At 47.8% G+C, this 27,852-nt stretch overlaps 2 protein-coding genes across 11 annotated transcripts in view; both read right to left on the bottom strand.

The window, feature by feature from the left end:
• Positions 1 to 4,450: 4,450 nt before the first annotated feature.
• Positions 4,451 to 18,756, bottom strand: Ccdc134 (coiled-coil domain containing 134). 5 transcript variants are annotated; one of them, XR_001781575.2, is made up of 7 exons: positions 18,605 to 18,756; positions 16,484 to 16,602; positions 15,109 to 15,230; positions 13,288 to 14,909; positions 11,892 to 12,073; positions 11,513 to 11,584; positions 4,451 to 5,788 (listed from the first exon to the last, which is right to left on the bottom strand). XR_001781575.2 is itself a non-coding variant. In NM_001326588.1 (7 exons), exons 3-7 carry the CDS (start codon positions 15,220 to 15,222, stop codon positions 5,663 to 5,665), a joined length of 579 nt encoding a protein of 192 aa, NP_001313517.1. In that variant the 5' UTR covers positions 15,223 to 15,238; positions 16,484 to 16,602; positions 18,605 to 18,732; the 3' UTR covers positions 4,451 to 5,662. The 5 variants fall into 5 exon arrangements, 3 of the variants coding, with proteins under 3 accessions (NP_001313517.1, NP_766016.2, XP_006521589.1); NM_001326588.1 differs by having other exon boundaries at positions 14,825 to 14,909; positions 15,109 to 15,238; positions 18,605 to 18,732; NM_172428.2 differs by having other exon boundaries at positions 14,825 to 14,909; positions 18,605 to 18,732.
• A 1,080-nt stretch (positions 18,757 to 19,836) lies between these two features.
• Positions 19,837 to 27,852, bottom strand: part of Mei1 (meiotic double-stranded break formation protein 1) — a 56,744-nt gene continuing 48,728 nt past the window's right edge. For 4 of the 6 annotated variants that reach the window (XM_006521494.4, XM_006521495.4, XM_006521496.4 and 1 more), the window contains 5 exons: positions 23,151 to 23,232; positions 22,650 to 22,756; positions 21,673 to 21,804; positions 21,389 to 21,501; positions 19,837 to 20,040 (listed from right to left, as the gene is read on the bottom strand). In XM_006521494.4, coding sequence (XP_006521557.1) covers positions 19,995 to 20,040; positions 21,389 to 21,501; positions 21,673 to 21,804; positions 22,650 to 22,756; positions 23,151 to 23,232 — 480 coding nt within the window. In that variant the 3' untranslated portion in view covers positions 19,837 to 19,994. The remainder of the gene's footprint in view (positions 20,041 to 21,388; positions 21,502 to 21,672; positions 21,805 to 22,649; positions 22,757 to 23,150; positions 23,233 to 27,852) is intronic. The other 2 variants (NM_028897.3, NM_001310435.1) reach the window with 2 other exon arrangements.

Here is a 27,852-nt window from a genome sequence, read left to right as displayed (position 1 = left end):
GGTCATTTGTTCAATGGTCTCTCCAGGTGAGGCCCCACTCCTGCAGTCACCTCACTGCATCATCTTACAGGTAGTCGGTCACACTGCACACAAAGGTGCACGCTTCCAAGAACTTATCCGAAGAAACAAAAAGATTAGTGTTCCGAGGAATGCTATTAAGTACATGTATTCAAAGACATTCATCACAAAGTTCTCTAACGGGAAAACAGTAACACAGTAAGGCATCAGGTACATAAATTACCTCCAAACAGTAGAATATCAGGGCATCGTTAAAAAAAAGAAATGCTGGAATGGACATCTGAGAAAGGACCTAAGTGTATACTGAGAGGAAGAAGGTTTTCATGGCATACATAGGAAGAGCTTCTTGTGAGTCTGAGGCAGTTGTTCTTAGGGGGTCAGAGCTGAAGGCTCTGTGGGGAGACCTGCATATCCAATAAGCCACTTCCTGCTCCTGGGCTGGCTAAGCAACTGTTTGCTGATAAGCCTGGTTTGTCATCTTTAAAACAGCACAAGACCACAGTTGTCATTGTCACATTTATTTGATTTCCGTGGCAAGCAAACAGCTCTTAACTTCTGGGATGAAGTGTTCCAGCAGGCTCTGAGGGGGAAAGGGTCTCCAGTGAAGGTATTGCAGCTCTGAGAGGGAAAAAGATCCTGGCAATCAGGCGCCTGGGAATACCCACAAAGTCACATCACAACAAGTCTCACAGGAGAGATTTACTGGGAGAGGCGCCTCTGCTGGGGGACAAGAAATAGCAAAGAACTGAGCAAGAGACAGGGTTTCTAGGTGGGGTTGGGGAAGCTGTCCAGAGTGGCCTGAATTTTTTTTGTGTGTGTGAAACCTTGCCTCAAAAAAACAAAACAAAATCAAATCACTAAACAACAAAAACAAAACAAAACACACACACACACACACACAAGACAGACTAGCCAAGGAAAAGTAAAGATAAGATGAGACTAACAAGGGGCTGGATATCACGACTCTGGCCTGGGGCCAGCAAGATGGTTCAGTGCGGTGCTTTTGGCTAAGCCTGCTGACCTGAAATCAACCCCTGGGACTCACATAGGTGGAGAGACCTGATTCTCAGAAGTTCTCTGACCTTCATGTGTGTGCTTAGCAACTGGCCTGGGAAAGGACAAAAGGAGGCTCATTAGAAATGGTAAGGTGGGTGGGGGGAGGTGCTAGAGAGATGGCTCAGTTGGTTAAGCACTGACTGCTCTTCTAGAGGTCCTGAGTTCAATTCCCACCAACCACATGGTGGCTCACAACCATCTGTAACAGGATCTGATGCCCTCTTCTGGTGTGTCTGAAGACAGCTACAGTGTACTCATATAAATAAAATAAGTATATCTTTAAAAAAAAAAGAAATTGTAACAGGATGGCCACCACACTGGTCCCACACCTCAGCAAAAAAGACATCTCCCTCCAGCTTTGTCCACATAACTGAATGTCCCTTCAGCTGGCACCTAGCTCCCACTGGGATGACAGCTTGTCACACTGTACAAGCTACTCCTCAGGAGCTAGGTTGTTATTCGAAGAGACTGTGCTAAGTGACTGTTACATCCAGATACCTACCATGGATTGGTACATCGTAGAAATATTTCTCATTGACTTCCTCTGAGAGCTTTGCCTTCAGGCGTCCTCCACCATCTTTCAGATGTTACTGCCTCTAGGAGGCTCTCCAGTTGGACTAATCAAGAGTTTAGCTGGAACGAGCTGAAACAGACATAATGATGGCTGCCGGTTGGTAGTAGGGCAGATGCTAAAATCTAGAGAGTTTGATTGTCCAAGAAGAAATGCCCAGAAAAGGGAAGCTAGGTCAAAATACCTATTCATCTAAAGAAGAGAAGAAAAAGTCTAAAAGAGAGGATAAACCCCATGAGGCTCACCCTTAGAAGTCCTCGACATATCTCTGGAGGGCAGAGGAGAATGGAGGACTGCCAACCTGAGAGACATCTAGTAATGGTTAGAGACATTTTTAGCTGTCCTAGCTGGGGGACTGCTCCTGGCATCTAACAGGTGGGGACCAGGGATACTTATTAAATATCCTACACCACTCTGGATAGCCTCCTCACACAACAGCTCAGAGGTCCAAAATGTCATCAGCGCCACTTTTAAGAAGCCTTCCCTGCCTTAAGAGGTAACTAGGGGTTTCCCAGATTCCCCACAGTGCCACAGACTGGACTTGGAAGTTTAGGAGACTGGAACATCCTAGACTACACTATCGCAGATGCCATCGTGAGCACCCCTAGCAATGGCCCCTGGCCAGGACACTAGGAAACAGACAGGCTAGTTACCTAGGTCACTGCCACTACAATAAACATGCAGTTGTTACACAACTGAATTCCTGCTGCTGAGTAAGCTAGAGAAGCAAGCGCCTTCCATCAGGTGTTGTGTGTTTCTGTCTTCTAAAGCAAGCTGCCCGTCCACCACCTTTTTTGAAAGAGTGCCTCCATGTGTGGCTGGCCTGGAGCTTGCTATGTAGACCAGGCCAGCTTCAAACTCACAGATTGGCCTGCATCCTGAGTGCTTGGGCTGCTGTGTGCCTGCATAAGGCTCAAAGGTGGAGTTCCCAGAACAAATGACCACAGCAATCAACACTGACAGCGCACTCAAGGACAGAAGAGGCAAGCAAGACAGCTGCTTATTTCTTTGACGTTCCAGATGGAAATCCTCGGGCACTTTTGAGGAAAGAATAGAATCTATCAAGTTAGGCACTGAGATCAGAGAGGGGAAAGCCCAAGAAAAAGGCACCAGATGGACTGGACATAAAAGGAAAGAGAGACCCGGGTCCTTCTCTTACCCTGAACACAAGGGGCACTCCACAAATCAGTGAGATTAAAAAAAAAAAAAGAAAAAAGAAATTCAGAAAAGGCAAACTGCCACCAAAATTCCAGGCATTGCCTGCCTGCAGGGCCTTTTCATAAATACTTATTCTCTCTAACATCTGAGTATTCTGGGATGGAGAACCCAAGAAGGGCGCAATCCTGATGACATTAGTGATAGAGGCACAGCCTAGGCTAGTCCCAAATTGGCCTTCCCAGCACATGCGACTGCGTCCTTTAACACTTTTTTTTTTTTTTTTTTTTTTTTTTAAGATTTATTTATTTTTATTGTATATAAGTACACTGAGCTGTCTTCAGACACTCCAGAAGAGGGAGTCAGATCTCATTACGGATGGTTGTGAGCCACCATGTGGTTGCTGGGATTTGAACTTCGGACCTTCGGAAGAGCAGTCGGGTGCTCTTACCCACTGAGCCATCTCACCAGCCCCCTTAACACTTTTTTAAATTAAAAAATTTATTCTTGCCAGGACAGCCAGGGCTACACAGAGAAACCCTGTCTCGAAAAACCAAAAAAAAAAAAAAAAAATTATTCTTGGACTGGAGAGATTGCTCAGCTGTTAAAGGCTAGGCATACAACCCAAAATATATGAATATTATTTGTATGAATGGTTTCCCTTCATGTATATGCCCAGTGCCCAAGGTCAGAAAAGGGCATCAGGTCCCCTGGAACTGGAGTTAGGGATGGCTGTAAGCTACCATATGGATGCTGGGAACAGATCAGAACCCAGGTCCTCTGCAAGAACAAGCGCTTCCTAACTCCTGGGCCACCTCTCCGGCCTCTTACTCATCACTTTTACAGTTCTCTAGCTCTGCCTCAAATTATAACAATTCCAGGGCTCAGTTGTTAAAGTTTAATTAAGCTCATAATCGAAACATCAAAAGTCCCGATGATGGCCAGGTGTGGTGCTGTCTCAGGAAATGGAGGTAGATAAAATCCGGCTGATGGCCGAGCACAAAGAAATTACTCCATAACCAAAGCTATAGCCACAGCCACACTGCTTGACACATCCTGTTAGCCTCCACACCTCTTCTAAGAAAGACAGGTAGAGTGGGCATGCTAGCACACTCGTTTAATCTCAGAACTAGGGAGGCAAAGGCAGGCAGATCTCTTGAGTTTGAGGCCAGCCTGGTCTACAGGGTGAGTTCTGGGACAGCCAGGAGAAACTCTGTCTCAAAAAAACAGAAAAAAAAAAAAAGACAAGCCCACAGCGGGGCTGGCTCTAGCCCCTAGTCCCATAAGCACTAAGACAGGTTCAACAGATGACAGGGTAGATCCCATCCTTTTCGTGGGCCAAGTCACAAACTCTAGCGTTGTTACCTCATATAAACCGCACGGGAATCAGCTAGGTCACACAGCTGGGAAGGGACCAGGATGGGAATGCAGCCTAGATGTCCTGGGCCAGCTGTCTATCTCTTCTGCCCGACAGGGAGACAAAGCATTTTAACTGGAAAACTTGTCCAGCCCTCCTCCCAACTACTTCTTACCCCCTTACTTCTCCTGGATGGCTGTTGGGAAGCAGGTTATTCCAGGACTTCCATGGAGCCTCCCCAATACCTGGCTTCCCTTTTTTAGCCTGAGCAGGAAAAGAAGCCAAAGACATAGTTTAGAGCTTGTCAGAGGATTCAGACACCATCAAATTTATTTTACCAATGAAGGCACAGCACAGGGAAGAGAAAGAACAGGACAGGTCAGGCTAAGACTCAGGTCTCAATTGAGCACTGTTAGCAACACCTGCACTTGAAGGTAGAGGTCGGGCTGGGGTGTCTCCACTCCTATAAGCGATACATTTTGGCTTGGCAAGATCAAAGAGGTGGAGCTGTAATTTCAATAGAACCAAGGCAGCCACCTGCCTTGAGACTCATAGAAACCAGGCTGCCTTCTGAAGGCCTAACTCCTTGCATAGCTTCCTGCTCTGTAGCCTCCTGCTCTGTGGCCACGGGACTCTGAGCCACTGTCTAGTCAATCCAGCTACAGTATCCCATCACAAAGCACAGCCTCCTGCAACCTGTCCCCCATAGACAGGATCTTTTAGCAGCAGAGAGAACAAGTTGATTGTCCCCTGAACCAGCTCAATGACTGTCCCCAGTTATCTGAGAATAGAGATCATGTTCTTTTAAGGTCTCCTTGAAATAAACACCCTCTCAGGACACTTCTGAGTCCCCTCTGGAAACTGGCCTGTCATGAAGGGCAGCAGTGAGTGAGAGAGAGAGAGAGAGAGACCTAAGCCTAGCTCTTGCTTCTCTGCACTGCAGAGCCAGGGACTCCCTCTTTCCGAGGCAGAAACGTTCTCCAGGCTGGTCCTGACATCTGCAGCAGTTCCTGCTGCCCCTTACATTCTCCTCACCAGCCTGGGGGAGGCCAGTGGATTTGCTAGCTTTTAGTACTGTTCTGCAGAGAGCTGGACCAGTGACAGGCAGCCCAGGAACACAGTGAGACTGGCTGCAAGCATAGCACCTTCACTTGTAACTCAGAGCCTGGTTCTGTTGCTTCCTTATCAAGGGCGGCAGTGGCCTGCAGCCTGCCCTCACCAAGGGGATCCAGGCCAGAAGTTCCTTCAGCCAGCCTCCTCCCGCAGCTTCCCTGCATGATCCTGTCTGCCGAGCAGTGTCCTTTCTGTGGTGTGCTGCAAGACCCTGGAAGCTCAGTCTTTTTGGCCAGAGCTCAACCCTGGCTTCTGAGGGCGCAGCAAACAGTTCCCATCAGGAAGTGGCTGGTGCTCAGCAAGGTGCTTGCTGGGCCTATTCCACAGCCACACAGTTGCTGCCTCTTCTGACTGGCCATTGCTGATTCCTTAGGCCCCTAGCTGGTCCAGGGCTACAACTCAGACTGGGATCTTGAAATCCTCGGGCCTTTCCGGATCTCCTTCCGCCTCTCCTCCTTCTTGCGGCGTTTTTCTTCTTCCCTCAAAGCCTTCTGGAAAGGGTCGGTGCTAGGAATAAACTAGGACAGACAGAGTAATGGGATTTAGTCTAGGGGTAGCAAAAGGTTTCCTCCAAGCTAAATCACAGAATGTAAGATAAAAGAATTCCTGGAGCAGGCCCTGCCCTCAGGGAACCCAAACAAGGAATCAGATGAAAGGGCTCAGGAAAGCCACTGACTGGACCATGAGATAATCAGGAGCCTGACTAGCAGAACATGAGATAGGAGATTCCAGGCTGGCAGACAGGAGCCAGCCAAGGTGTGAACCTGAAAACAAGCACACTCTTCCAGGAAGAGGGAGCGGTGTGGTTCTTGGAAGACTTGTCTGACATACCCTTCAGGAGGAAGCAAGCTAGGAGTCCTAGACAACAGGTGCTGCCTGCCCTAGTAACAAGGCGCAGTCACCAGGAGAGGGAGCACACAGAGCAGAGTGGGTCACAGTCACTCTTGCAGAGCAAGAGCGAGAAGTTGAGAGACTCTGATGCTGGCAAGAAGAGATGGGCAGAGGATGTGGGTGACTTCAGCCTCAAACCTTTCTCCAGCTACCCTTTGCTCCTGTTGGTCTGCCTTTACAGCCAATAAACGATCAAACCTGCATCTGTGTCTATTTGTCTCTATGAGTGATGAGACCCATGGCCACACTCTTGCAGGCCTCTGCCCGTGCTTTGTCCCAGACCCAGAATGCCCCTTCCAGGCCTGTCTGTGGGTCTCATCTGCTCTGCTACAGCTGCCTCCTCTGTGGCATCTGCCCCCTCACTGGTACCCTCTTTAAAATTCTGTACTAACTTATTCTCATGCTTCTCTTCCTTTCTTCACCTACTTTGTGCCTGACATCTATGACAGCATGTTTCATGAAGATGGAGGAATGTTGGTATTGGGTGTTGTGTCCCACTATATCCCAAGCACAGAATCCCACATGGGTCTCAACAGCATTCAGTGGACATTTTGGACAAAATGGCTTACTAGAATATATAAAACACAAAGTATTCAAAACTCAGGTGTAAACTATGACCTTTTAAATATTCTTAGGACAAAATTGGCAAATGTGGGGGCTGGAGAGATGGCTCAGCGAGTAAGAGCACTGACTGCTCTTCCAGAGGTCCTGAGTTCAAATCCCAGCAACAACATGGTAGCTCACAACCATCTGTAATGGGATCCAATGCCCTCTTCTGTGTGTCTGAAGACAGCTACATTGTACTACTTATATACATAAAACAAATAAATAATTTTTTTTTTTTTTTTGGTTTTTCGAGACAGGGTTTCTCTGCAGCCCTGGCTGTCCTGGAACTCACTCTGTAGACCAGGCTGGCCTCGAACTCCAGAAATCTGCCTGCCTCTGCCTCCCAAGTGCTGGGATTAAAGGTGTGAGCCACCATGTCTGGCTAAATAAATAAATCTTTAAAAAAAAAAATTGACAAATGTGGAATCAAGGTAAAAGCAAACTAAGAGTGCCATCTTGTGGCCTAACCTACCCGCTGAGTAAGTAGTCCACACCTATGGGAAAGGGAGGAAGTCCCTAGAGTGGTCCAGAGACAGAAGTGACTCAGGTCAGACAGCTAGTGGGATGCCCAACTAACTAGGACGGATTCAACCAGACATCCACTCACCTCCCAGATATCTACCACTCTGATCTCAAGAAGAAAAGAATCTTCACCCGGGCGGTGGCGGCGCATGCCTTTAGTCCCAGCACGCGGGAGGCAGAGGCAGGTGGATTTCTGAGTTCGAGGCCAGCCTGGTCTACAGAGCAAGTTCCAGGACAGCCAGAGATACACAGAGAAACCCTGTTTTGAAAAGAAAGAGAGAGAGGAAGAGGGAGAGAGAGAAAGGGGGAAGGAAGGAAGGAAGGGTAGAGAGAATCTTCTGAGGCTGCTGTAAGTAGAGAGGTCCATGTTGAATATAAAAAGTGGGCAGGCTGGGAACCATTTGTATATTATCTGTGAAGCCCTGGGTTCAAGTCCCACTATAGGGGAGTACACTAGCAGGGTCATCCCCATCCAAAGAGAAGGAAATCATGTTCTGATGGTCACGTTCAAGAGCATATTCTGATAACATTACACTTCTGACTCAACCCCCTGTGTTGCAGAGGCATGTATGATGATCGCAGGGTGAGAAAAGCCCACATGCAGAAACTAAGCATCTCCTTGGTGCCCCCTTGTGGAGAGAACAACCTCTGCAAGGCCCTGAGTGCCTCTTCGCACTGACTGGGTCAACCCGGTTCAAGGTCTTGCCCAGGGATAATTCTCAGAATTATGATTACAGCAAGCAGTCTTGGGGTGGACCATTTGGAAGCAGCAGCCACTACTTTGATGGGGAAAACTATATCCTTGCTGCATAAAACAGACACTGGCTCAACAGGAACCTCGGAGGTTCTGGTAGATATCAACAGTCAGGCACAGTCCACTACGGTACCACTAGGATAAAAACAAGGTGCTGAACAGAAATTAGTTAGTATTGCAGCTGTGGCCATGCGTGGTGGTGGGATATGCTTGTAGTTCGGGAACTTCGGAGGTAAATGCAAGAGGACCAGGAGTTGAGGCTAGCCTGGGCTACATGAGACCCTGTCTTAAAACAAACAAGGAAACACTAATAAAACCCAGGGAAAGAGTTGTAGGTCTGCCTGGTTGCTTTCTTTTAAAACCCATGTGTCTAAAAGTTGGGCCTTGACTAGCAGCTGCAAACCACAGACTTAATCAGGACGAGTGGTTTACTGTTCTCTACTGTCTGTGAAATCGACATGTGGTGCGTTTCCTTCCAGCAGCCTGGAGTTTGGGTACTAGTTAGATGCAGGGGAATCGTGTAACCAGCTCCCAGTAAAACGTGAGGCGAGAAAGGAAGCTCCCACTACGGGGGAATTAAATACATCTTCTGTGACTACTGGGAGAGAAGGCTGGAGCTGGTTCTCCTGGATTTTGTTGCAGGTGTCAAATTCCGGGGCTCAAGGGAGCTTCTCCTGCAACCTCCCAACTGCTGGATTACATGTGTGTGCTAGCTATCACAACCGGCTCCACTGGGCAGTGGTGGCGCACGCCTTTAATCCCAGCACTTGGGAGGCAGAGGAAGGTGGATTTCTGAGTTCGAGGCCAGCTTGGTCTACAGCATGAGTTTCAGGACAGCCAGGGCTGCACAGAGAAACCCTGTCTCGAAAAAAAAAAACAAAAAAAATAAAACAAAAAAAATAAAACAAAAGAAAAACAAAAACAAAAAAACAAAACGACTGGCTCTAGAGCCAGGTAAAAATTCCACTCATCTGAACCTTCTGAAAGAAAGTCTAGGTGAACGAGGGAAGTAACTAGAGAACAGTTAAAGTATAGGTATCAGGAGGGACACATGAATAATTCAGCAAGAATCAAGCCCCTGGGGATGCCGTAAGACTCTAAAAGGCACAATCCAGGGGCAGGTACCACTAACTATTACTGGGTGTGTAATTCTCATCCACATGATGGGAAAACCCACACAGACACAGTCAACAATGAACTACTGTCCTGTGTTCCACACCATCCAAGGTAGCTATCTCCTCAGAGTAGCTATACATCACAGGATAGCACAACCTTGTTTTACTCTCCCAGATAAACTATCGTTTATTCTTAATGTCTGAGCAGCCTTAGTTATACCACACAAGGCAACAGAGGCTAAAATTCTGCACTTAAATATTGTCAGGGTTTGGCCATTAAGCATAAAGTGGGAGAAAAAGGCATTGACCCGTGGTGGATAACAGTTGCTTTGGGCCCATCTTTTGCTTCCTATAATTATTAACAAATACATTTAGTAAAACTGGCAGGTAAAAATCTAAACTTTAGGTGGATGTAATAGATAATACATTGATTTTTAGATGATATTCTAATGGTTCTTGAGATATCCTAGTCCCAAGATTTAAGTAACCCCTGTTTGAGTCAAGGACCCTGAAGACCACGGTAACTCAGACCTGCAGCTGGCCTCATCCTCACCCTCAGAACAAGGCTGTGGTAGCTTTAGCCTGTAATTCCAGCACTTGGAAGGAAGGCTAAGGCAGGAATGTGGATAGTTTAAGGTCAACCTGGGTTATTAAGTGTACTGGTTTTGTGTGTTGGAGTTATCACAGAGAAAAGGGCTTCAGTTGGGGAAGTGGCTCTATGAGATCCAGCTGTGGGGCATGCTCTTAGTTGGTGATCAATCAGGGAGGGCCCCTTGTGGGTGGTGCCATCCCTGGGCTGGTAGTCCTGGGTTCTATAAGAAAGCAAGCTGAGCAAGCCAGGGGAAGTAAGCCAGTAAGTAACATCCCTCCATGGCCTCTGCATCAGCTCCTGCTTCCTCACCTGCTTGAGTTCCAGTCCTGACTTCCTTGGTGATGAACAGCAGTGTGGAAGTGTAAGCTGAATAAACCCTTTCCTCCCCAACTTGCTTCTTGGTCATGACGTTTGTGCAGGAATAGAAACCCTGACTAAGACACAGGGTAAGACTCTGTCTCAAAACTCCAATCAACAAACCCAAAACAACGCATTTGACTGCAGCCTCAGTAAGTGACATAAGACAAACTGAATGAACCCGGTCACTGCCTCTCAGTCAGATTAGCCAGGCAGAGGCTATGCAGCAAGTAATTTCCAGTGCTGCTGGGCACCTTTCTACGTTCTTACTGAGTACCTAATAATAATAAATCTGGTATAGTCTCTTGTTTGGCTGATTTTATTTTTTCTTTGTTTTAAGGCAGTTTTAGTCCAGGCTAGCCTCAAATTCACTACATAGACAGGTGGCCTCTTGCTCCAGCCTCCTGAGCTGTGGGGTTATAGGTAAGCCCCACCACATCTCCCTTCTAGCAACTCTTTATCCAGATTATTTTTTCAGGATTATTATTATTTTTATTTTTATTTTATTTTATTTTTTTGCAGAGAGTAATCTTGGAAGGATGAGGTATCTTTTCCTTGACAAAGCACCAATCTGTTTAATTCACTATGAGGATGTCAAATTTCACAAGCACAGTGGTCTGTAGGTATAATGCAAACCTACTGCATGCACAACACCTGCCTGGCCCTTCCATGTAAAGACCTGGAAGAACAAGGGGACCCAAGACAACAAGCCTAACAGTCTAGCTACTGCTTTTGCTGCACTGAAAACTGCCTATGACCGGCTGACATCTATACAACAGCAGGCTACTGTGTCAGCCTGCAAGCTGGTAGAATCTCAAGCCTGTCACAAACTCAACACCTGTCTCTAAACAGGCGTGAGCTGTGATCTGAAGAGTCTCAGCTTCTCACCCATAAGAGGAGCCTTTCTTTCCTTCCTGTCCTCCTTGGCCTGCCCTGCTCCATCTGATCCCTTCCCCCTGTGTGTCACCATCTGTCTTCTCAGGCTGCAGCTGTTAGCACCCTGAGCCAAGTTTAGAACTCTGGAGTACAGGCGTGTGTAGGCGTGAGAGCAGAAGCCACAGTGCACCAGTACCAGAGGCTCAGAGCAGGGGAGGGCGTGACCTGACTTCACCTGGTCACTCTGACACTTGTAACCTGTACATAGTGTGCAATGAGATGAGGATATTCTTAGCCTCAGGGATCCCCCCAATCTCCATCGACCCCCAGCTTTGGTGTACAACATTCGGAGAGAAACAGTGACTTGCCAAAACCGTCAATAACTTGGGTAATGGCTTCTGATCCCAGACTCATTGGATTGTCTGGTTCCAAGTCTAAAGCTCACACTGCATACCCTAGACCTTAGTCCCTGCAGGCCCCACCTCCCGTGCCCACCAGACGCCAACAGTTACAGGCCCCAGCAGCTCACCTCTGTCTGGTCTGTTTTAAACGGGTTCCGGAAGTCAGAATCTTTCTCAGTGATCCCCAGCTCCTGGGCCATCTGTGGATGAGAACACTAGTCATCCTCTTCTGCCTTCTGCTCTCTCATTACTAGAGCCATTCCACCATGCAGGGTCTTAAGCCTCAGAGCCTAGACAGATATGGGCCAGAAACAATCCCTAGGGACCCTCCAAAAGTTAGCACAGAAGTTAGGCCCCTTGAAGTTAGGCCTCTATGACCCAAAGTGCTCTGATACTTATAGAACACACTAAGTACCTAGGATAACTGACAGGGCCAACCACAGATAGACAGATTCGAGGCTCCCAGCTTACCACCCGACAGGGATCCCAGCCCTCCCCAGTCCTTACCAGGCTGAGGATGGGTGAGTGGGGCCCCTGGTCAAAGACGCCTGTCTGGTTGCAGAAGCTGATGCCCCAGCGGATCAGGAGGTTCCAGTTGGAATTATGGTCAAAGTAGTGGTGGACAATCTTTGGGAAGCGCAGCACGACGTCACCAAAAAAGGCTGTGTTCTCCACCACGTGCGAGAAAGCTGGCGAGAGGGTTGTAGTGAGTCGTCAGAGTAGTTGCTCTTTTCCTCTTGTCCACCTGGCTGACCCCAGACCTCCTCCAGGGACGGAGGCATCTATAAACCCACCAATCAGAGAAGGGCACGGCAGCCACTGACCACAGACTGCTCACTGCATATGCACTAGGGCCTTATATCCCATTAATGGGCTTTCTTACAGGGAGAGGTGGCTGCTGTTCCTACTTTACAGGTTGTGTTTGTTGTTGGGTTTTTACTTTTCAACTTGGCATAAAGGAGAGTCATCTGGGAAGGGAACGTCACTCGGGGAGTTGCTTCCATCACACTGGTCTGCGGCCACATCTATATCCATTTTCTTGATAGATTAATGTAGGAGGACCCAAACTACTGTGGAATGGGCCACCCTGAGCTTATACAAGAAAGCAGGCTGAGCAAACCACGTGGTTTACCATAAGCCAGTAAGCAGCCCTCCTCCATGGTCTCCATGTCAGTTGCTGCCTTGGCTTCCCTCAATGATGGGCTCTAATCTCTAAGCAACAACAACAACAACCACCCAACCTTTCCTTCCCTAGTTGGTCAAAGTGTTTAAGCACAGAACAGGAACCACACCAGGACACAGCAGCGACTGAGTATCAAACGCAGCCTGCCCACCGAGGGTATCAGTTCATCCTCACGGCTCGGGAGCGCAGAGGGCTCATCTCCAGGACTGAGGCACAGTAGTGCACAGGACGGCACAAAGCCAGGGTCAGGAGTACAAGGCCATCCTCAGCTACACTACAGAGTTAAGGAGCCAGACCGGGCTCCATAAATCCCTAGGTATTCCCTTGTTTTGAAAAAAGATTAATTCCCTTTGAGATTCAGAGATGGGCATTGTTCTGTACAGAGGTAAACTACCCAGGTGCGGAGCCAGATGTCTGGAGCTGTATCTTAGTGTTAGCTGCGCAAGGTCAGTTGTCGCGATGGCTAGAAGGATCAGAATCGTAGTGTTTCTGTCTAAAGTGTTATTTCTAGCCAAGTCGTGGTGGCACACAACTTTAATTCCAGGATTCAGGAGGCAGAGGCAGATGGATTTCTGAGTTCAAGAACAGCTTGGTGTGTGTGTGCAAGCATCCACGCACACATGTATGTGTATATGTAAATATATACATATTTTCCATTTAATTTTATTTCGTTTTGCTTGACAGAGGGTCTCATGCAGCCCAAGTGAGGCTGATACTTACATGGAACCCAGGATCGCCGTGAACTCCTGATCTTGCTTCTATGTCCCAAGTGCTGGGATTACAGGTGCGTGGCACCACAACCAGCTTTACTTTTGTTAAGCGTTGTTCTCTCTTTTCAGTAGTCTTGACGAGGCCACAGGCTAGCCTCAAACTCAGTATGCAGCTCAAGCTGGCCTCGAGTTCTTTTTTCTAAAAGCTAGGATTATAAGTGTGTGGCCCCACTGCTGGCTTATTTTGAAATCATCTAGATGTATTTGCTACAACATAAAACTTTCTCACCCTGCTCCCTCTAACACCACACTCTTACACCAGTATATCTAAACCAGGAAATTAACAGCAGTACATTAGCTTACCTACAGCTATTCAGCATTTTGTGTCAGTTTTCCCTCTTCTAATGAGGTCAACAGGTCAGTTTGCACTGGAGTTAGCGTGTTCACTCTAGTGACAAGTCCCCTAGACCCAGGTAAGAATGAAGAGTAGCTATATCTGCACTCCTAGAGCAGAGAGGACCCAGACAGCCCAGGGAGGCAAGCAAAAGCCAAAGATCTGCCAGGCTGGTATGTGGGCGATGGAGCTCTGGGCTTCAGAATAATCCCGACGCTCAGAGAACTTAAGAATCAGTTCGTTTGAGAAACAAGAGCCAAGGCAGATAATGTGTTCTCTTCCATCAGGCATGAGAAAGCATCACTATTCACACACAAGCTCTCCCTCTGGTCCCTCCTCTCAGTGACTCTAAGAACTACTATTGCTAAACCATGATCGGTTAGGTCAGGCCTTTAATCCCAGCACTTGGAAGCAGAGGCAGGCAGGTCTCAATGCATGAGGCCACCCTGGTCTACATATCAAGTTCTAGGACAGGTTACATAGTGAGAAAAAACAAAACTGTGATCCATTCGTAGGCACGAAGAGGCACCGAGATGGAGCTCTTGCAGGTAGTACGGGAGGGCCATGCCCTTCACCTTACCTGTCTTTCTCGCCTTGTCTGAAAAGGGATTTAAGGAGTTTGGGATCTTTACTAAAGTAGCAAACAGTGCTGGTAATCACACTCTGCCTCAGCTATTTGATCGGCCCTGGTCACTTCTCCTTCAGATGGGAACAATCCCCATTTGCCTTCCTAAAAAGTGACTAGCAGGCTCTGCCCTGTGCCCTGGAGTGGTAGCAGGCGGAGACTCTTCTTCTCTAGTTCCCCTGCCCAAGCACAGGACAGCATAAAGAAATACCTGCTGCCGAGGCCAGCCTGGTCTACAAAGTGAGTTCCAGGACAGCCAGGGCTACACAGAGAAACCCTGTCTCAAAAAACCAAAAAAAGAAAGAAAAAACCCAAAAATAAAAGAAAGGAATACCTGCTAAGGACAGAGAAACTGGTTCTGAAACCTAGAAATGATTAGAGAGCCACGCTGGGCCCTTATCCACGCCGGGCCCATGACTCAGGTATCACACAAGAATATGCCGAGGGGATGAGTGATGAGAACATAGAAGGAGCAGCTAGAGAATAGCAGGGAGTAGGGAGCCAAGGGCGGTGTTGGGGAGACCATACCATCCTTCAGCTTCTCATCCTGGGGGACCGGCCCGTCTGGAAGCACATCGGCAGCAATGAGCACTGTGCGGGAGTCCTCCAGCACCTGAAGGAACCCCATCTTGGCTAAGTGGCTGTGTGGAGATCTTCACAACTTAGTTCCGGCCCCCGTTACCTGAATCCCACTCCAACCCTTCTACATATGGGTCACTCCCTCGATGAACACTGTCCCCTTTAGAGAACCCTTCCTCTGTGCTCCAACTGAAGCCCTGTCCTGCTGCGAGCTGCCCTGCTTCCTGACACACCTTGAAGAGTCCCTTAAGCATGACATCCAGGATCTTGTACTGCTGGTGGATGTCATTCAGCTGCGCCAGGTTCTTCAGTGCCAACAGCTGCTCTCGCCGCTTCACCTCAAACATCTTCTTGTCTTAGCAGCTGTAAGTTAAGGGGCTAGCACAAAAGCCAGTACAATGGTCCTGTCTCCGAGGGCCCACACATTCCTAACCTATGCCTCCAAAGCATTGGAGGGTCATGGCTGGGGCATACGTAGGTCCTGTAATGTACCATTTCTCTAGATCTCAAAGACTCTACACACAGAAAAGAGAACAAGCCCAACACTCCAAAACCAGGCACCTGCCCTATCTCCCTCTATCTCCCTGTCATCTTCCACAATCACTCACTGCTCCAGAACCTCCAGCAACCTGTTTCAACTGTAGCGTCGGCCAGACATGCCCCCACCATTCTCCTGGAGTTTCAGTTCTCGAGACCTTGCTCAGTAGGTGCATATCCCAAGACTCCTGTATCCATCAGAGCCTCTGAGCAGAGGAACAAAGGCCATCTGTGTGGATGCTGTGGTGTATTTAAATGTTTCATTCCCAGATGCATCAGGAAGCAGGGCAGCTCACAGCAGGACGGGGCTTCAGCATGGGAAGATGGGTAGAGGTTCTCTAAAGGGGACAGTGTTCAGTGAGGGAGCGACAGGGTTAGGAGGTGTGGCTTTGTTAGTGGTGTGAGACTGGGCGGGGGAGGGCTTTGAGGTTTCAGAACCCACACCAGGCCCAGTCTCTCTCTGACTACCCCTCACCCCCCCTTTACAGATCTGGATGTAATCTCTCAGCTGCTGCTCCAGCGCTAACGCTGCCTTCCTGCTGCCACGCTTCCCACCACAATGATCAAGAACCAACCCTCTGGAGCTACCAGCAAGCCCCCAACCAAAGGCTTTCTTTTTATAAGCGACCTTGGTCATGGTTTCTTTCTCTTCAAAGCAACAAAACAGTAACTAATACACATACTTTTTGGTTCTATAGATGCCTCAAAACCAGAGATGGTCTTGTCTCATCTTTGGGTCACCAAGGCCCAGAGGACCAGACAAGATAAGCTAGCAACCCAAAGTTCTGGAGGTCCTGTGTGAGGTCTTAGCCAGGTACCACACACATACAGTCTTAAGCCTTCGCAGATCTGAGAAATGGGTCTAAATGTCAGTTAACATGGGGAGCAGGCTCGGGAGAAAGCCGACATGCTCAGTATGGGCAGAGTGTGTTTCCTCCTTCCTCCTATTCTTACTAACTCCGTCTGCTCAGCCCTGGAAGCCCTGCAAGGAGTTATGGACACCGAGGGACCTCGTTCACCAGCCCTTCGGAGACAGTGAATTCACATCCCACCAAAGCCCCGAAGAGATACAAATCTTGAGGCTCGGGTCCAGAGTGCTCTTCAGGGCGCCTGTGACTTCCGTGCCAGGCCACAGGAGGACAGAGAAGGCTGCCAGGAACTGAAGAAGGTCCATATCTGAGATTCTGGAGCTAGAGGAATAACCCAAAGATAGGGGCAGGGGGTGAGTTCAGGGAAAACATACCTCCCCAGACATGGCCCAGCCTCCAAATACCAAGCATCCAGCTCTAGGGAGCCCTGAAGATCTAGCCAGGACTAATGACTAGCAGGCACACTAGACAGGCTTATAGGATTGCAGAAGAAAGGAAGAGACACTTTAGCCAGTCTTACAACACTGGATAGGGACTGAGGCTAAAGCTCTAGGTTAGAGTCCTGACTACATCTGCCTTGTTCCTGGGCAAGCACTCCAGTTCTCTAAGCCAGGGAAGGTCTTATAGCTTAATATAGCTTCCTATAAAATCGGGCATAGGAGGTCCCCTTCCTGATGCAGAGCGACAGGTCTGAACAATGTACTATGTCTGGAGAACGGGGCTGACTGGGCATTAAGGTTCTTTTCAAATCCCTGTCCTAGCCTTCTAAGAGGGTATCAGCCAAGGAGTCTCAGGCAGTGAGAAGGTATGTAAGGCTTGTATGGCTTCCCTCCTCCTCCAACTTCTTCTGACATCAGAAAGAAGGGACACAGCATGAGAAGGGAAGCAGGGAAGACTTGGAGACTGTACCCATTCACCCGGGAACTACATGTGCAGCATCTGTCCCTAATTCCAACAACAGCCCAACCATTACTGCTCAAGCAATGTTCCACGCAGTTCTAGAGCTGAGAACACATACCCAGGAAGTATGGCAAACCAAACTCCCTGAACTTGTACCTTATCGCTTGAATGGGTACGAGACAATCAACCAACATACAAGCATAAAAGGATTCGGTTGGTGAAGTTCGAACCAGGGCCCGAGTCTGATCCCCAGTATCATGAGTAAGCTGGGTGCAACGCATGCTTGTGCTCCTAGATCTGAGGAGTTGGGGACTCAACTATTCCTGGAGCTTGCTGGCCAGCTAGTCCAGCTGAATCTAGGAGCTCCAGGTTCAGTAAAAGGTCCTGTCTCAACGAATAGGGAAGAGAACAATTAAAGATACCTGGTATTGATCTCTGTCCTCTGCATACACATACTGAGGTGTACATGGAACACACACACACACACACACACAGTTGGCTCTGTTTTTTTTTTTTTTTTTAAGGATAAGAAGAATTTGGTCAAGTGAAACATTAATATGTGGGGGCTGGGAGTAGTGGCTCATAACTTTAATCCCACCACTTGGGAGGTTGAGGCTGGAGAATGTCCTTAAGTTTGAGAGTAATCTAGGCCTTGTCTAAAATTCCAAAATGGATAGACTAGGGTGGAAAATGACAGTCAACAGAGGCCTCATACTCAGATGAAAGATACCCTGTTTTACTAATGTGGAAACTGGGGGACAAAAAAAAAAAAGTTACTATTCAGAGTCTTACAGCTGTTCCTAGGCTGAGCCAGGAGTCTTACTCTCAGTTCAGTGCACTGTGTCTTGTCTCTAAATAAGCACAGGGCATCTCATATCAAAGCTGGCCACACCCCCACCCAGAATTTGAGATGCTCTGGGAGAGATCCTTAGGAGAACCCCTGCCCCCACGGAGCCGGGACAGCAGAAATCTACAGAACAAAGATTATCCAGGACCGTCCACCTTCCGTCTCATGTTCCAGAACCCAAGCGAACTTGAACCAGGCCACAGCAAAACTTAGGGAAACAAATTTACCAGACAACCTAGGATAACTCAAGCAGGACAAACGTGGGAAAGCAAAGTAGCGGACCGCGGGGGACAGGTCTGGTTTTCATGACTGATACTCTACTCTTCGGCCTCTAAATCTCGCTTCTGTCCCAAGCGTCCCCAGCGCTCTTTCAGACTCGGCAAGCGACTCCGAACTCGTCTTGTAGAGCCTGTGGTAGTGGCCGGGCGGGGGTTTTGGTTCCGCGCCTTGGAGCTTCGGAGGGGCAAGCGAGCCTTTCTAGGTGTCCGAGTCCCGAACCCGTACGCAGTGCGGGGGGCTCCGCACTCCCCTCCCAAGAAGCCTACAGTACAGTCCGGCACCCCCACCACTACCTACCCCGGCCGGCGGTGCAGGGAGAAGGGAGCAGCCCCTTGGCGAGCAGCCGGAAGCACCCAACTCTGGCAAGGCGCGGAACTCTACAGCAACCGGCCAGCAGTGCTAGGAGACCGACAAGCGGCCGGCCCACCTACTGCGCTGCTCCTGACCAATGAGACCGGGCCGCGAACGCCGCGCTCCGCTGACCTCACTTCCGGCCCCGCCCCGCTGTGCTCTGGCGCGTGTCGCTGCAGCTGTCAGCCACGGCGTGGTCCTGGGAGAAGCCGTCGCCCGGCACGCTGATGATCTCGGTTCTGGTGGAGTTGGAGGAAGTTAAGCTACGATGGGGCCCTTACCCTGCTGAAAGCGCGTCAGCAAACCGCGGCCCGAAACCCTTGCTGCCCGGCGCTTTTAGCGTAGTGCCTGATGTCTCATCTGAGTCTATTTTAAACCTCAGCTCGCAAGATCCAAAGAACTTTTTAAGGAACCAGCATAACCTATGGTAGTGCGGAGCACGGGCAACCCCGACTTGTCCATCCAGTTCACTGATTTCTAAACCAGAGTTCTTCCTCTGTTCGTAGACATTCTGTTTTGCTCCGGGGTAGGGATTGAGGGTGTCAGGACAGCTAGATCCGGGGAAGACCGGCGGAGTGGCCAGTTAGGACGCAAAGCCCAGGCTGGGCTGATATACAAACAGGTGCGGGCAGAGTTTTCTGCCAGTAGCCGGCGATGGTAGACGTTAAATGACCATTGCCCACGTGAGTATAGAAAAGGCTTGAGCCAGAGAGGCTGAAGTGGGTTTGATTTTATTCCCCCCTGAGATTTGTACCTCTTCCCATGTCCACTTGAGGTGAAGTGCTTCTCCAAAGTCCAACCACAAGGCTTGGGGCCCTTGATGTTGGGGCCTTCCCAGCTCAGGGGTTCTTCATGTTCTCTATGTACAACTATGAAGCACTTTGCACATGCTCAGGCCCCAACCCTTGGTTTTCTGAGACAGGGTTTCTCTGTATAGCCCTGGCTGTCCTGGAACTCACTCTGTAGACCAGGCTGGCCTTGAACTCAGAAATCCGCCTGCCTCTGCCTCCCAAGTTCTGGGATTAAAGGCGTGTGCCACTACTGCCTGGTGCACATGCTCCTTAAATGCTCTCACTCTCCAGTCTGTCTCCATCATTTGCGGAAACAAGCCAGTGTCCAGCTGTGTAGCTGAGGAACAAGTTCCAGGAAGATGAGCTCAGAGTGAAAGTGCACACAGGAATGTTAATGCATTATTTTATTTCCCAATTCCATTTCCACTGTGGTGTAAAATAGCTCCAGAGAGAGGCTTGATATTGTTTTCCCCCTCAACCATTATGCCCGGAATTTGTCTGCAGGTCTCATTGTTTTCTGTTTCTGGGCCTTTATGTCCTGAGGCTCAGCCTCTGATGTGAGCCTGGGAAACAGACACACCTCCGAGGCAGCTGGCGTGAATCATGAGAGGAGAATAAAAGAGAAACAGAGCTGAAGGGGGAGGGGAGGGATATCACAGAACCCCAGAAGGGTAGCAATGGTCAGAGAAGAGTATGAATACTTCTAATATTGGTGGCACGGACTCCAAAACTGGGACCAGCAGTTGGCATATAACAGAGAACTGTTCCATGAAAAGAGAAGATAGCCAGGGGAGTAGCCAGTAGGGCTAAGAAGTTCTCCTCTGGGGCCGGAGAGATGGCTCAGCAGTTAAGAGCACTGACTGCTCTTCCAAAAGTCCTGAGTTCAAATCCCACAACCACATGGTGGCTCACAACCATTCGTAATGAGATCTGATGCCCTCTTCTGGTGCATCTGAAGACAGCTACAGTGTACTTAGATAATAAATAAATCTTGAGGCTGGAGCAAGCCAGGCCCACCAGAGTGGGCAACCTTCATTCCCAGCCACCACATGATGGCTCACAACCATCAATACAGCTACAGTGTACTCATGTACATAAAAATAATAAAATCTTTTTAAAAAGGAAGTTCTTGGGCTGGAGAGATGGCTCAGTGGTTAAGAGCACTGACAGCTCTTCCAGAGGTCCTGAGTTCAAATCCCACAGCCACATGGTGGCTCACAACCATCCATAATGAGATCTGACACCCTCTTCTGGGGTGTCTGAAGACAGCTACAGTATACTTACATATAATAAATAATAAATAAATAAATAAACTAGGATTGAAAAAAAAAGGAAGTTCTCCTACACACACACACACACACACACCAGCACTATAATATTCTCAGCTTCCTAAGTGCTGGGATATACAGACATGTGCTGTCATGACTGGTCTCAACCTAGGCCTTTTTAGGGACTTACCAACCACTACTGCTCCTTACTTGGGCTGAGTACTGGCTGATTTTTTGTGTCAACTTGATACACCTGGAGTTATCACAGAGAAAGGAGCTTCAGGTGAGGAAATGCCTCCATGAGATCCAGCAATAAGGCTGAGAAGTGATCAAGGGGGGAGGGCCCATTTTGGGTGGTGCCTGCCATTCCTGGGCCGGCAATCTTCTATAAGATGGGTTCTATAAGAGAGCAAGCTGAGCAAGCCAGTAAGTAACATCCCTCCATGGCCTCTGCATCAGCTCCTGCTTCCTGACCTGCTTGAGTTCCTGTCCTGACTTCCTTTGGTGGTGAACAGCAGTATGGAAGCTGAATAAACCCTTTCCTCCCCAACTTGCTTCTTGGTCATGATGTTTGTGCAGGAATAGAAACCTGACTAAGACAATACTGCTACATATCTCTGTGGCTTTGGTGATGTTGCCCAGGCCAAAGGCCCCAGGGCAAGAAAGGATACAGCATGTCTTGAAAGAGTGGCTGGGCTGGGAAGGTGCGGGAGCAAAGGCCTTCCAAAGATGATTGCAAGGTCTGGGTCATGTGTTGGTCATTTAGGAGACCCATGCTCTGGACCTGAAGAAGAAGGGACAGGAAAGTTATGCCCTTTCTAACTGTCCCTCACCTCCCATATTCTTTTGATTTCCCAGTGGCTTCAGTGGCCAGAGCTTCCACCTTCTGCAGAGAAGATGGTCCTGAGGGCCTGGCCTCATACAGCTAGCTACACAGTACCCTCTTTCCACTCACCTGCAGGAGGAAGCCATGCAGGGCCTGGAGTGTATCGTTTGAGAGAGCTGACAGGTCAACCAAAGCTGCACCTTGCAAAATAAGACCCACCTCTTCACGTGAGAGGACACAGCTGCTCCGGTACTGCACAAACTAGCACGGAAATAAAAGCCCCAAAAGCCCACAATTAGAGGAGACACCATTTCCTGTGGACTGCTGTAGCCAGCAGTGAGATGGAAACACTATTCTAAAGCCCAGAGTCTTGCTTTTAAGCTCTGCACCGGTGAGAGTGGGTGAGGTTGTCTCACAGGAGAAAAGGGCAGATAATGTAGACTGAGCTCATGAGAGAGCTGGCCTTAGGGACCGCGTCAGGCTCCCTCCTCCCCCAGCCTTGCTCTGCAAACTCATGGCCGAGATGAACTGTGTGTGGTCCTTGTAACTCCTCTGTGTGCTCTTGGCTCTACTACTCTCCCTTTACCTCTGTAACACTGTCTCCTTCTGCCTATTAACCCTTCAAGCCTCAAGACGGAGCGGTCCCTACACTTCACACCAACCTCTGATTTAATAGTGGGTGAGCTTTAATGTCACCCATGAGCCTGTTCTTGTGTTCCGTATCCAACAAGAATTATTATGTGCCAAATACTCTATCATTCAAGACATCACATTTAACTCTTCGTTTACCTGTCCTTCTAGAGTAAGGGACCTTAGGAGGCAAAGCATGGGGTTCATCAGCATCCTCAGCACCTAGACCTGTCTGTCACATTACCACAGTCCCTGGTCATTGTTTCATGACAGAAAGAAGAGAAAATGTGTCCTAAGGATAGATGCAGCTATTCACAGGAAATCCCTGGGCAGGTCTCCTGTAGGGGGTGAGGGTCACACAACCCCTCTGCTCTTTGAAAATGAGGGTCACCTGAAATACCGTCATGCTTTGGACCACCTCAGCAACACCCTGCTGATTTATCTTCCAGCCACAGACCTATCCTTTCTGCACTTACCAAGGTCATAAGTCTCAGTATCTCAGGTCTGAGGAAGGAATTCTCTCCAGCATCCAAGAGGGTGAACAGCAGAAACCGATTCCAGGGCTGGGAGGCCACATGGAGCGCTGCAAGAGACATCAGTCCTAAGCTGGTTAGTGCTGGTCTCCCAGAGAACCCAGGAGTGCGCCTAAGAAGAGCTTTTCCTATTGGCTTAAAAAAAAAATGGAAAGACTGGGTTCGTGAGGTCTCTTGCCTGGACTTCAAACCACCCATATGGACTCCCAGGGAGAGTCTATCACATGACTGTAGGTCGTGGAAGTGGGCAACCAGAAGGTCTCTGCTACTTAAAAGCAGGGTGACCAGCGTAGGTCACTTGAACACCCTGCTCCTCAGTGTCCACATCTGACGACAGACATGGCAGTGTCCTCTGCAGTGTTGTCAAATCACTGGGACGGTAAGATAACGGGCCAATTCCCTCTGATCTTGATCATGGGAGGATGAGAAAATAGAGGTTTCTACCAATGTCTGGGCTCCTGGCATGCAAGTAATCTAGCAAGGCTTCCAGACAGCCAATACAGGCTTGAGATAACAGAGGGTCTTTCTGGAATAAAACAAAACAGAACAGAATTAGGGTCAGGATTTTTTTTTTTTAATTTTTCTGAGACATGTAGTCCAGGCTAGCCTCAAAGTCTATCATCATCATCATCATCCACACACACATACTCACACATTTTTAGTTTTAACAAAGACATAACTTGTTTTTCAGTTATTTAGGTTTCGGTTTTTCAGATATGGAATATAGTCCTGTAGGTAATATTAAATGCTTGTTAGAGTCATCGGTCATGAACAGAGCACAATGCTTATATTAAGTAACATACTTTGTGCAGCATATTTATTTTTCTTGAAACAGGTATCATATACCTGGCTGATGGAGATTCTACTGTGTAGATCAGGTTGGCCCCAAGCTGTGGCAACCCTCCTTCTTCTGCGTCCCAAGTGCTAAATTAGGGAGCCAAAGTGACACGTAGCTGTAACAAACTTTTTTTTCTCTAGTCTAGTTACATTTACCTTGTTGTTGTTAGGTTGGTTTTTGTTTTTCCAAGACAGAGTTTCTCAGTGTTACAGAGCCATGGCTATCCTGGACTTGACTTGTGGACCTGGCTGGCCTCCAACTCAGAGAGATCCGCCTGCCTCTGCCTTTCAAGGGCTGGGATTAAAGGGTGTGTGCCCCACGCCTAGCACATTTGCCTTTTCAAAAAAAATTGTTTACTTCACATCCTAACCTGTCCTCCCAGTCCCTTCCCCCACACCCCCTCCGCTGTCCTGCATCCTTTAGGAATGGGGAGTCCTCCCATGGATATCAACCAGCCTTGGTATATCAAGTTGCAGTAAGACCTGGCTTATCTACTGAGACTAGAAGAGGCAGTCCAGTCGTGGGAAAAAGTTCCAAAGGCAGGCAACAGAGTCAGAGACAGTCCCGCTCCTGCTGTTAGGAGTCCCGTGTAAAAGACCAAGCCGCACAACTGTGTAACAAACTTTTAAAAAAAGATTTTTTTACTTCCACTTTTATATGCATAAGTGTTCTGCCCATATGTATGTCTATGCACTACATGTGTGCCCAGGGTCCTCAGAGCCTAGAAGTGGGTGTTATAGCCCATAGAAGTGGAGTTATAAATGGTGTAGCTGCTGGTCCTCTGCAAAAGTAGCCAGTGATCTTAACCACTGAGTCCTCTCTCTAGCCCCCAAGGATACATATATGTGTGTGTGTGTGTATGTATATATGTGTATGTATATATATGTATGTATGTATGTATGAGAGCATACCATGTGCATGCAGTAGTACCCACAGAGACCAGAAAAGGGTGTTGTATCTCTGAGAACTGGAGTTACAGATGGTTGTCAGTAGCCATGTGAGTTCTGGAAACCGAACCCAGGTCCTCGGCAAGGGGAGGGAGCGCCCTGAAGCACTGATGTCTCTCTAATCCCCTAACTTGCCCTTCTTGAAAGAGTTCTCTCTCAGAAAAGGAAACGGACCTTAGGACCGACTAAAAGATTCATCAATTAGACACCAGAAGATGTCACAGTGTGTCTAAACCAGCAGGTATCAATTATTTTTTTTTTGAACATCAGAATCTTTTATCAAATGAGGTTTTAAACTCTAACAAAGCACACTCCAGATGGAGAGCTGGCTCAGCAGTGAGGGTCACTCACTGGCTGTTGTTCTAGAAGACCCGGGTTCGATTCCCAGCACCCACACGACAGCTCACAACTGTCTGTAACTCCAGTTTCAGGGGATATGTTACTCTCACATATACATACAAGCAGACAAAACACCATGTACATAAAATAAAAATAAATCATTTAAAATAAAGCACACACACACACACACAAAAATCACTATGACCAGTCAGTAGGGAGACGCTGTTCACACAAGTAACCGGTAAGCAGGACTCGCCGAGAGCCGAGAGTAAGAAGACCGCGCTCCTGTGAACCTTTCGGAAGCTCTCGCCGCTCAACGAGGGAACTGGCAGAAGAATCGGAATGACTTAAGGTGTGAGGCTCATGTGCCGTTGTGGGATTAAGAATGGAGGAACCGGGACTTGATCCTGCCTGCTCTGAGCAGTGGCCAGCGGTGCCCAGGCACCGACAGTGGAGAGGCAGGATGTGGTACGACAGATAATAGTGTAGTGAGAAGACAGATCAGTGTTTGTGAAGGATCATGGAGGGGACATGAGTGACACTGGGGAGGCAGAGGCGGGTAGATAGATCTCTGTGAGTTCCAGGCCAGCCTGGTCTACAGAGTGAGTTCAAGGATAGCCAGGGCTACACAGAGAAACCTTATCTCAAAAAGCCAAATGACCAAACAACCAAATACAAAAGGCATATATATGTTAAAACCCATACAGTTGTACAGTTACAATTGGTGAACTTTAGAATTGAGAGTTGAATCTGAATAATGATAATTTTTGTTCTTTTTTTTTTTTTTTTTGGCTTTTTGGTGACAGATTTGTTCTGTGTAGCCCAGGTTGATCTCAATTTTCAATCTTCCTGCTATGGAATGAGATTACACACTCAATTAAAACTGTTTTGTCATGAAATGGGGTCTTGCACACAGCTAGGCTGTCCTGGCGATTGATGACTAAGCAGCTGAGCGTGCCCTTGAACTTCTGAACCTCCTGCTGCCTGCACCGGGATTACAGATGTTCTACCACACCTAGTTTATGGCTTTATATACATGAGCCAAGCACTGGGACAACTATGCCATTTCCCAGAGAAGGCTTAGTTTTAAAAATTACTTCCTTTATTTGGAGGAAAGGTGCGTGCATGTCACAAAGTACCTGTGATGGTCAGAGTACAACTTGCTGGAGTCAGTTCTCTCCTTCCACCACGAACTCAGGTTATCAGACTCGGTGGCAAGAGCTCCTACGTCCTGAGCTATCTAGTTGGTCGGTAAAAGCAAACTTAACAAAAATCTTATAGTCTATTAATTAGACAGTGGCACAGCAGGTTGGCTGAGGGCATGGGGCAGATGTGGCTGAATCCTTGTTTATAGTCTCAAACCAGCTGCGTGACTCTGGGCAACTTTCTCTGTCCTGCTGAACGGGGCTGAACAGATTATCAGTGGGTTTTGTTATAATTATTCTTTTCTTTTTAATGTGCATGGGTGTTTTGCCTGTATATATGTCTGTGAGCCACACACATGCCTGGTACCTGTGGAGGCCAGAAAAAGGCCTCAGATCCCTTAGAACTGGAGTTAAAGAGGGTTGTGCTCACACACTTTAGCATATGGGCACCAGCAATGAAACTTGGGTCTGTTGGAAGAGCAGCCAGGGCCTTACCTGCTAAATCAGAGGTTCTCAACCTGTGGGGGCTCAATCCCTTTGGTGGGGGTGGGGGGTGTCACATACCAGATATTCTGCATATCAGATATCTACTTCATGACTCATAAACGCAGGGAAGTTACAGTTATGAAGTAGCGACAGAATAATTTTATGGGTGGGGGTCAGCACAGCATGAGGAGCTGCGTTACAGAGCTGCAGCATTGAGAAGGCTGAGAACCGCTGTGCCGAACCCATCTCTCCAGCGCCTTCTGAAGCTTTTAAAAAGGGTCTTCATCTGTGCTCCTTGCCAGACTTTCAGATCATGGAATAAGCCCATTCTCACCCTAAATCCCAGCTATGCTGTGCTATGGGGTTAACAGCATCAAAGCTGATATTTGGCGGTTGAGAAGATGGTAAGGCCCTTGCTGTGTCCATCACAGGACAAGCTAATAACTAGCAGGTGATCTCCCGGAGATGGTCTGCTTCGGATTATAATCTGAGACAGATTTGCTCAGTAGGCAAGGCCCAAGAGAATTAATTTTAGGAAAGATTCCTGCTATTAACATGTTTTTACTGTTATTATATAATATATATAAAACAATCACTAGGTATTATTAGCCCATCCTTTTGAGCAGATCTCTGCATATCTATGAGGATGTACTGTCTTGTAGTTATGCTATATAGACAAATAGATGCCTTCTTAGTTCTTAATGATGATCCTATAAGAATTCCTAAAATTATATCAGTGATTATTAAGCTCTTTTAGAGTATAACTGCTATTGGATCCTTTTCTAATAGTCAAAACTGTAATGAATACTCTGTCAGTCTCCCATGTGTCACCAGTTAAATTGTCTCTTAGATAGTAACCAGACTTTCTCCTACCCAGAGCACATTCCAAGAGGTTGTAAAACAATTAACCAAAGGTCATAAAAAGAGAACTAGTGATTTATTACAGGTGCGAACACAGAAGATAAAATATTGACTGGGTTTATCTATACAAAACTTCATTAATAACTAAGTTATGGTTTTAAACCTTCAATGAACCTGTGGAGCCGAGATAGGTGATGGATGTTTAGCCAGATAATTACTCCTAATGGATATGCATGGTACACATACATTATCTGTTGAAAACGTCTATTTCAATTTATGGTTTGATTTTACGTGTGAATTTGTGATGAACTTTTTAACATGTGATCACGTGTTTAAGTGTTGAGGAAAAAGAGAAGAGTCAGAAGAACCGAGCAGAGAGGGAACTGAGCTGAGGAGAAGCTTTTAGAACTGAATTCAAGAGGAACTTAGACGTATAAGCATAGCACTGGGAGAAAAGGCATTGAGAGTAAGAGCATTATTGTGACATCAGAGCAGGAGGAGAGAGCAAGATTGGAAGAATGCAGAGTGGA

The sequence above is a fragment of the Mus musculus genome, chromosome 15, assembly GCF_000001635.26.
Source record: "Mus musculus strain C57BL/6J chromosome 15, GRCm38.p6 C57BL/6J".
NCBI lineage: Eukaryota > Metazoa > Chordata > Mammalia > Rodentia > Muridae > Mus > Mus musculus.
The sequence above is the reverse complement of the archived record's forward strand: the minus strand, read 5'-3'. Positions and strand labels throughout refer to the sequence as shown.

Bases quoted from the DNA above. Each gene is read 5' to 3' on its own strand.
- Ccdc134 (NM_172428.2), bottom strand. From the start codon at position 16,586: ATGGACCTTCTTCAGTTCCTGGCAGCCTTCTCTGTCCTCCTGTGGCCT. The intron at 12,074-14,824 runs GTATGGTCTCCC...CCCTCTCGCCAG, and splicing joins GGATGAGAAGCTGAAGGATG to CTTTCTCGCACGTGGTGGAG. The intron at 11,585-11,891 runs GTAAGGACTGGG...TCTCATCCACAG, and splicing joins ACTCACCCATCCTCAGCCTG to ATGGCCCAGGAGCTGGGGAT.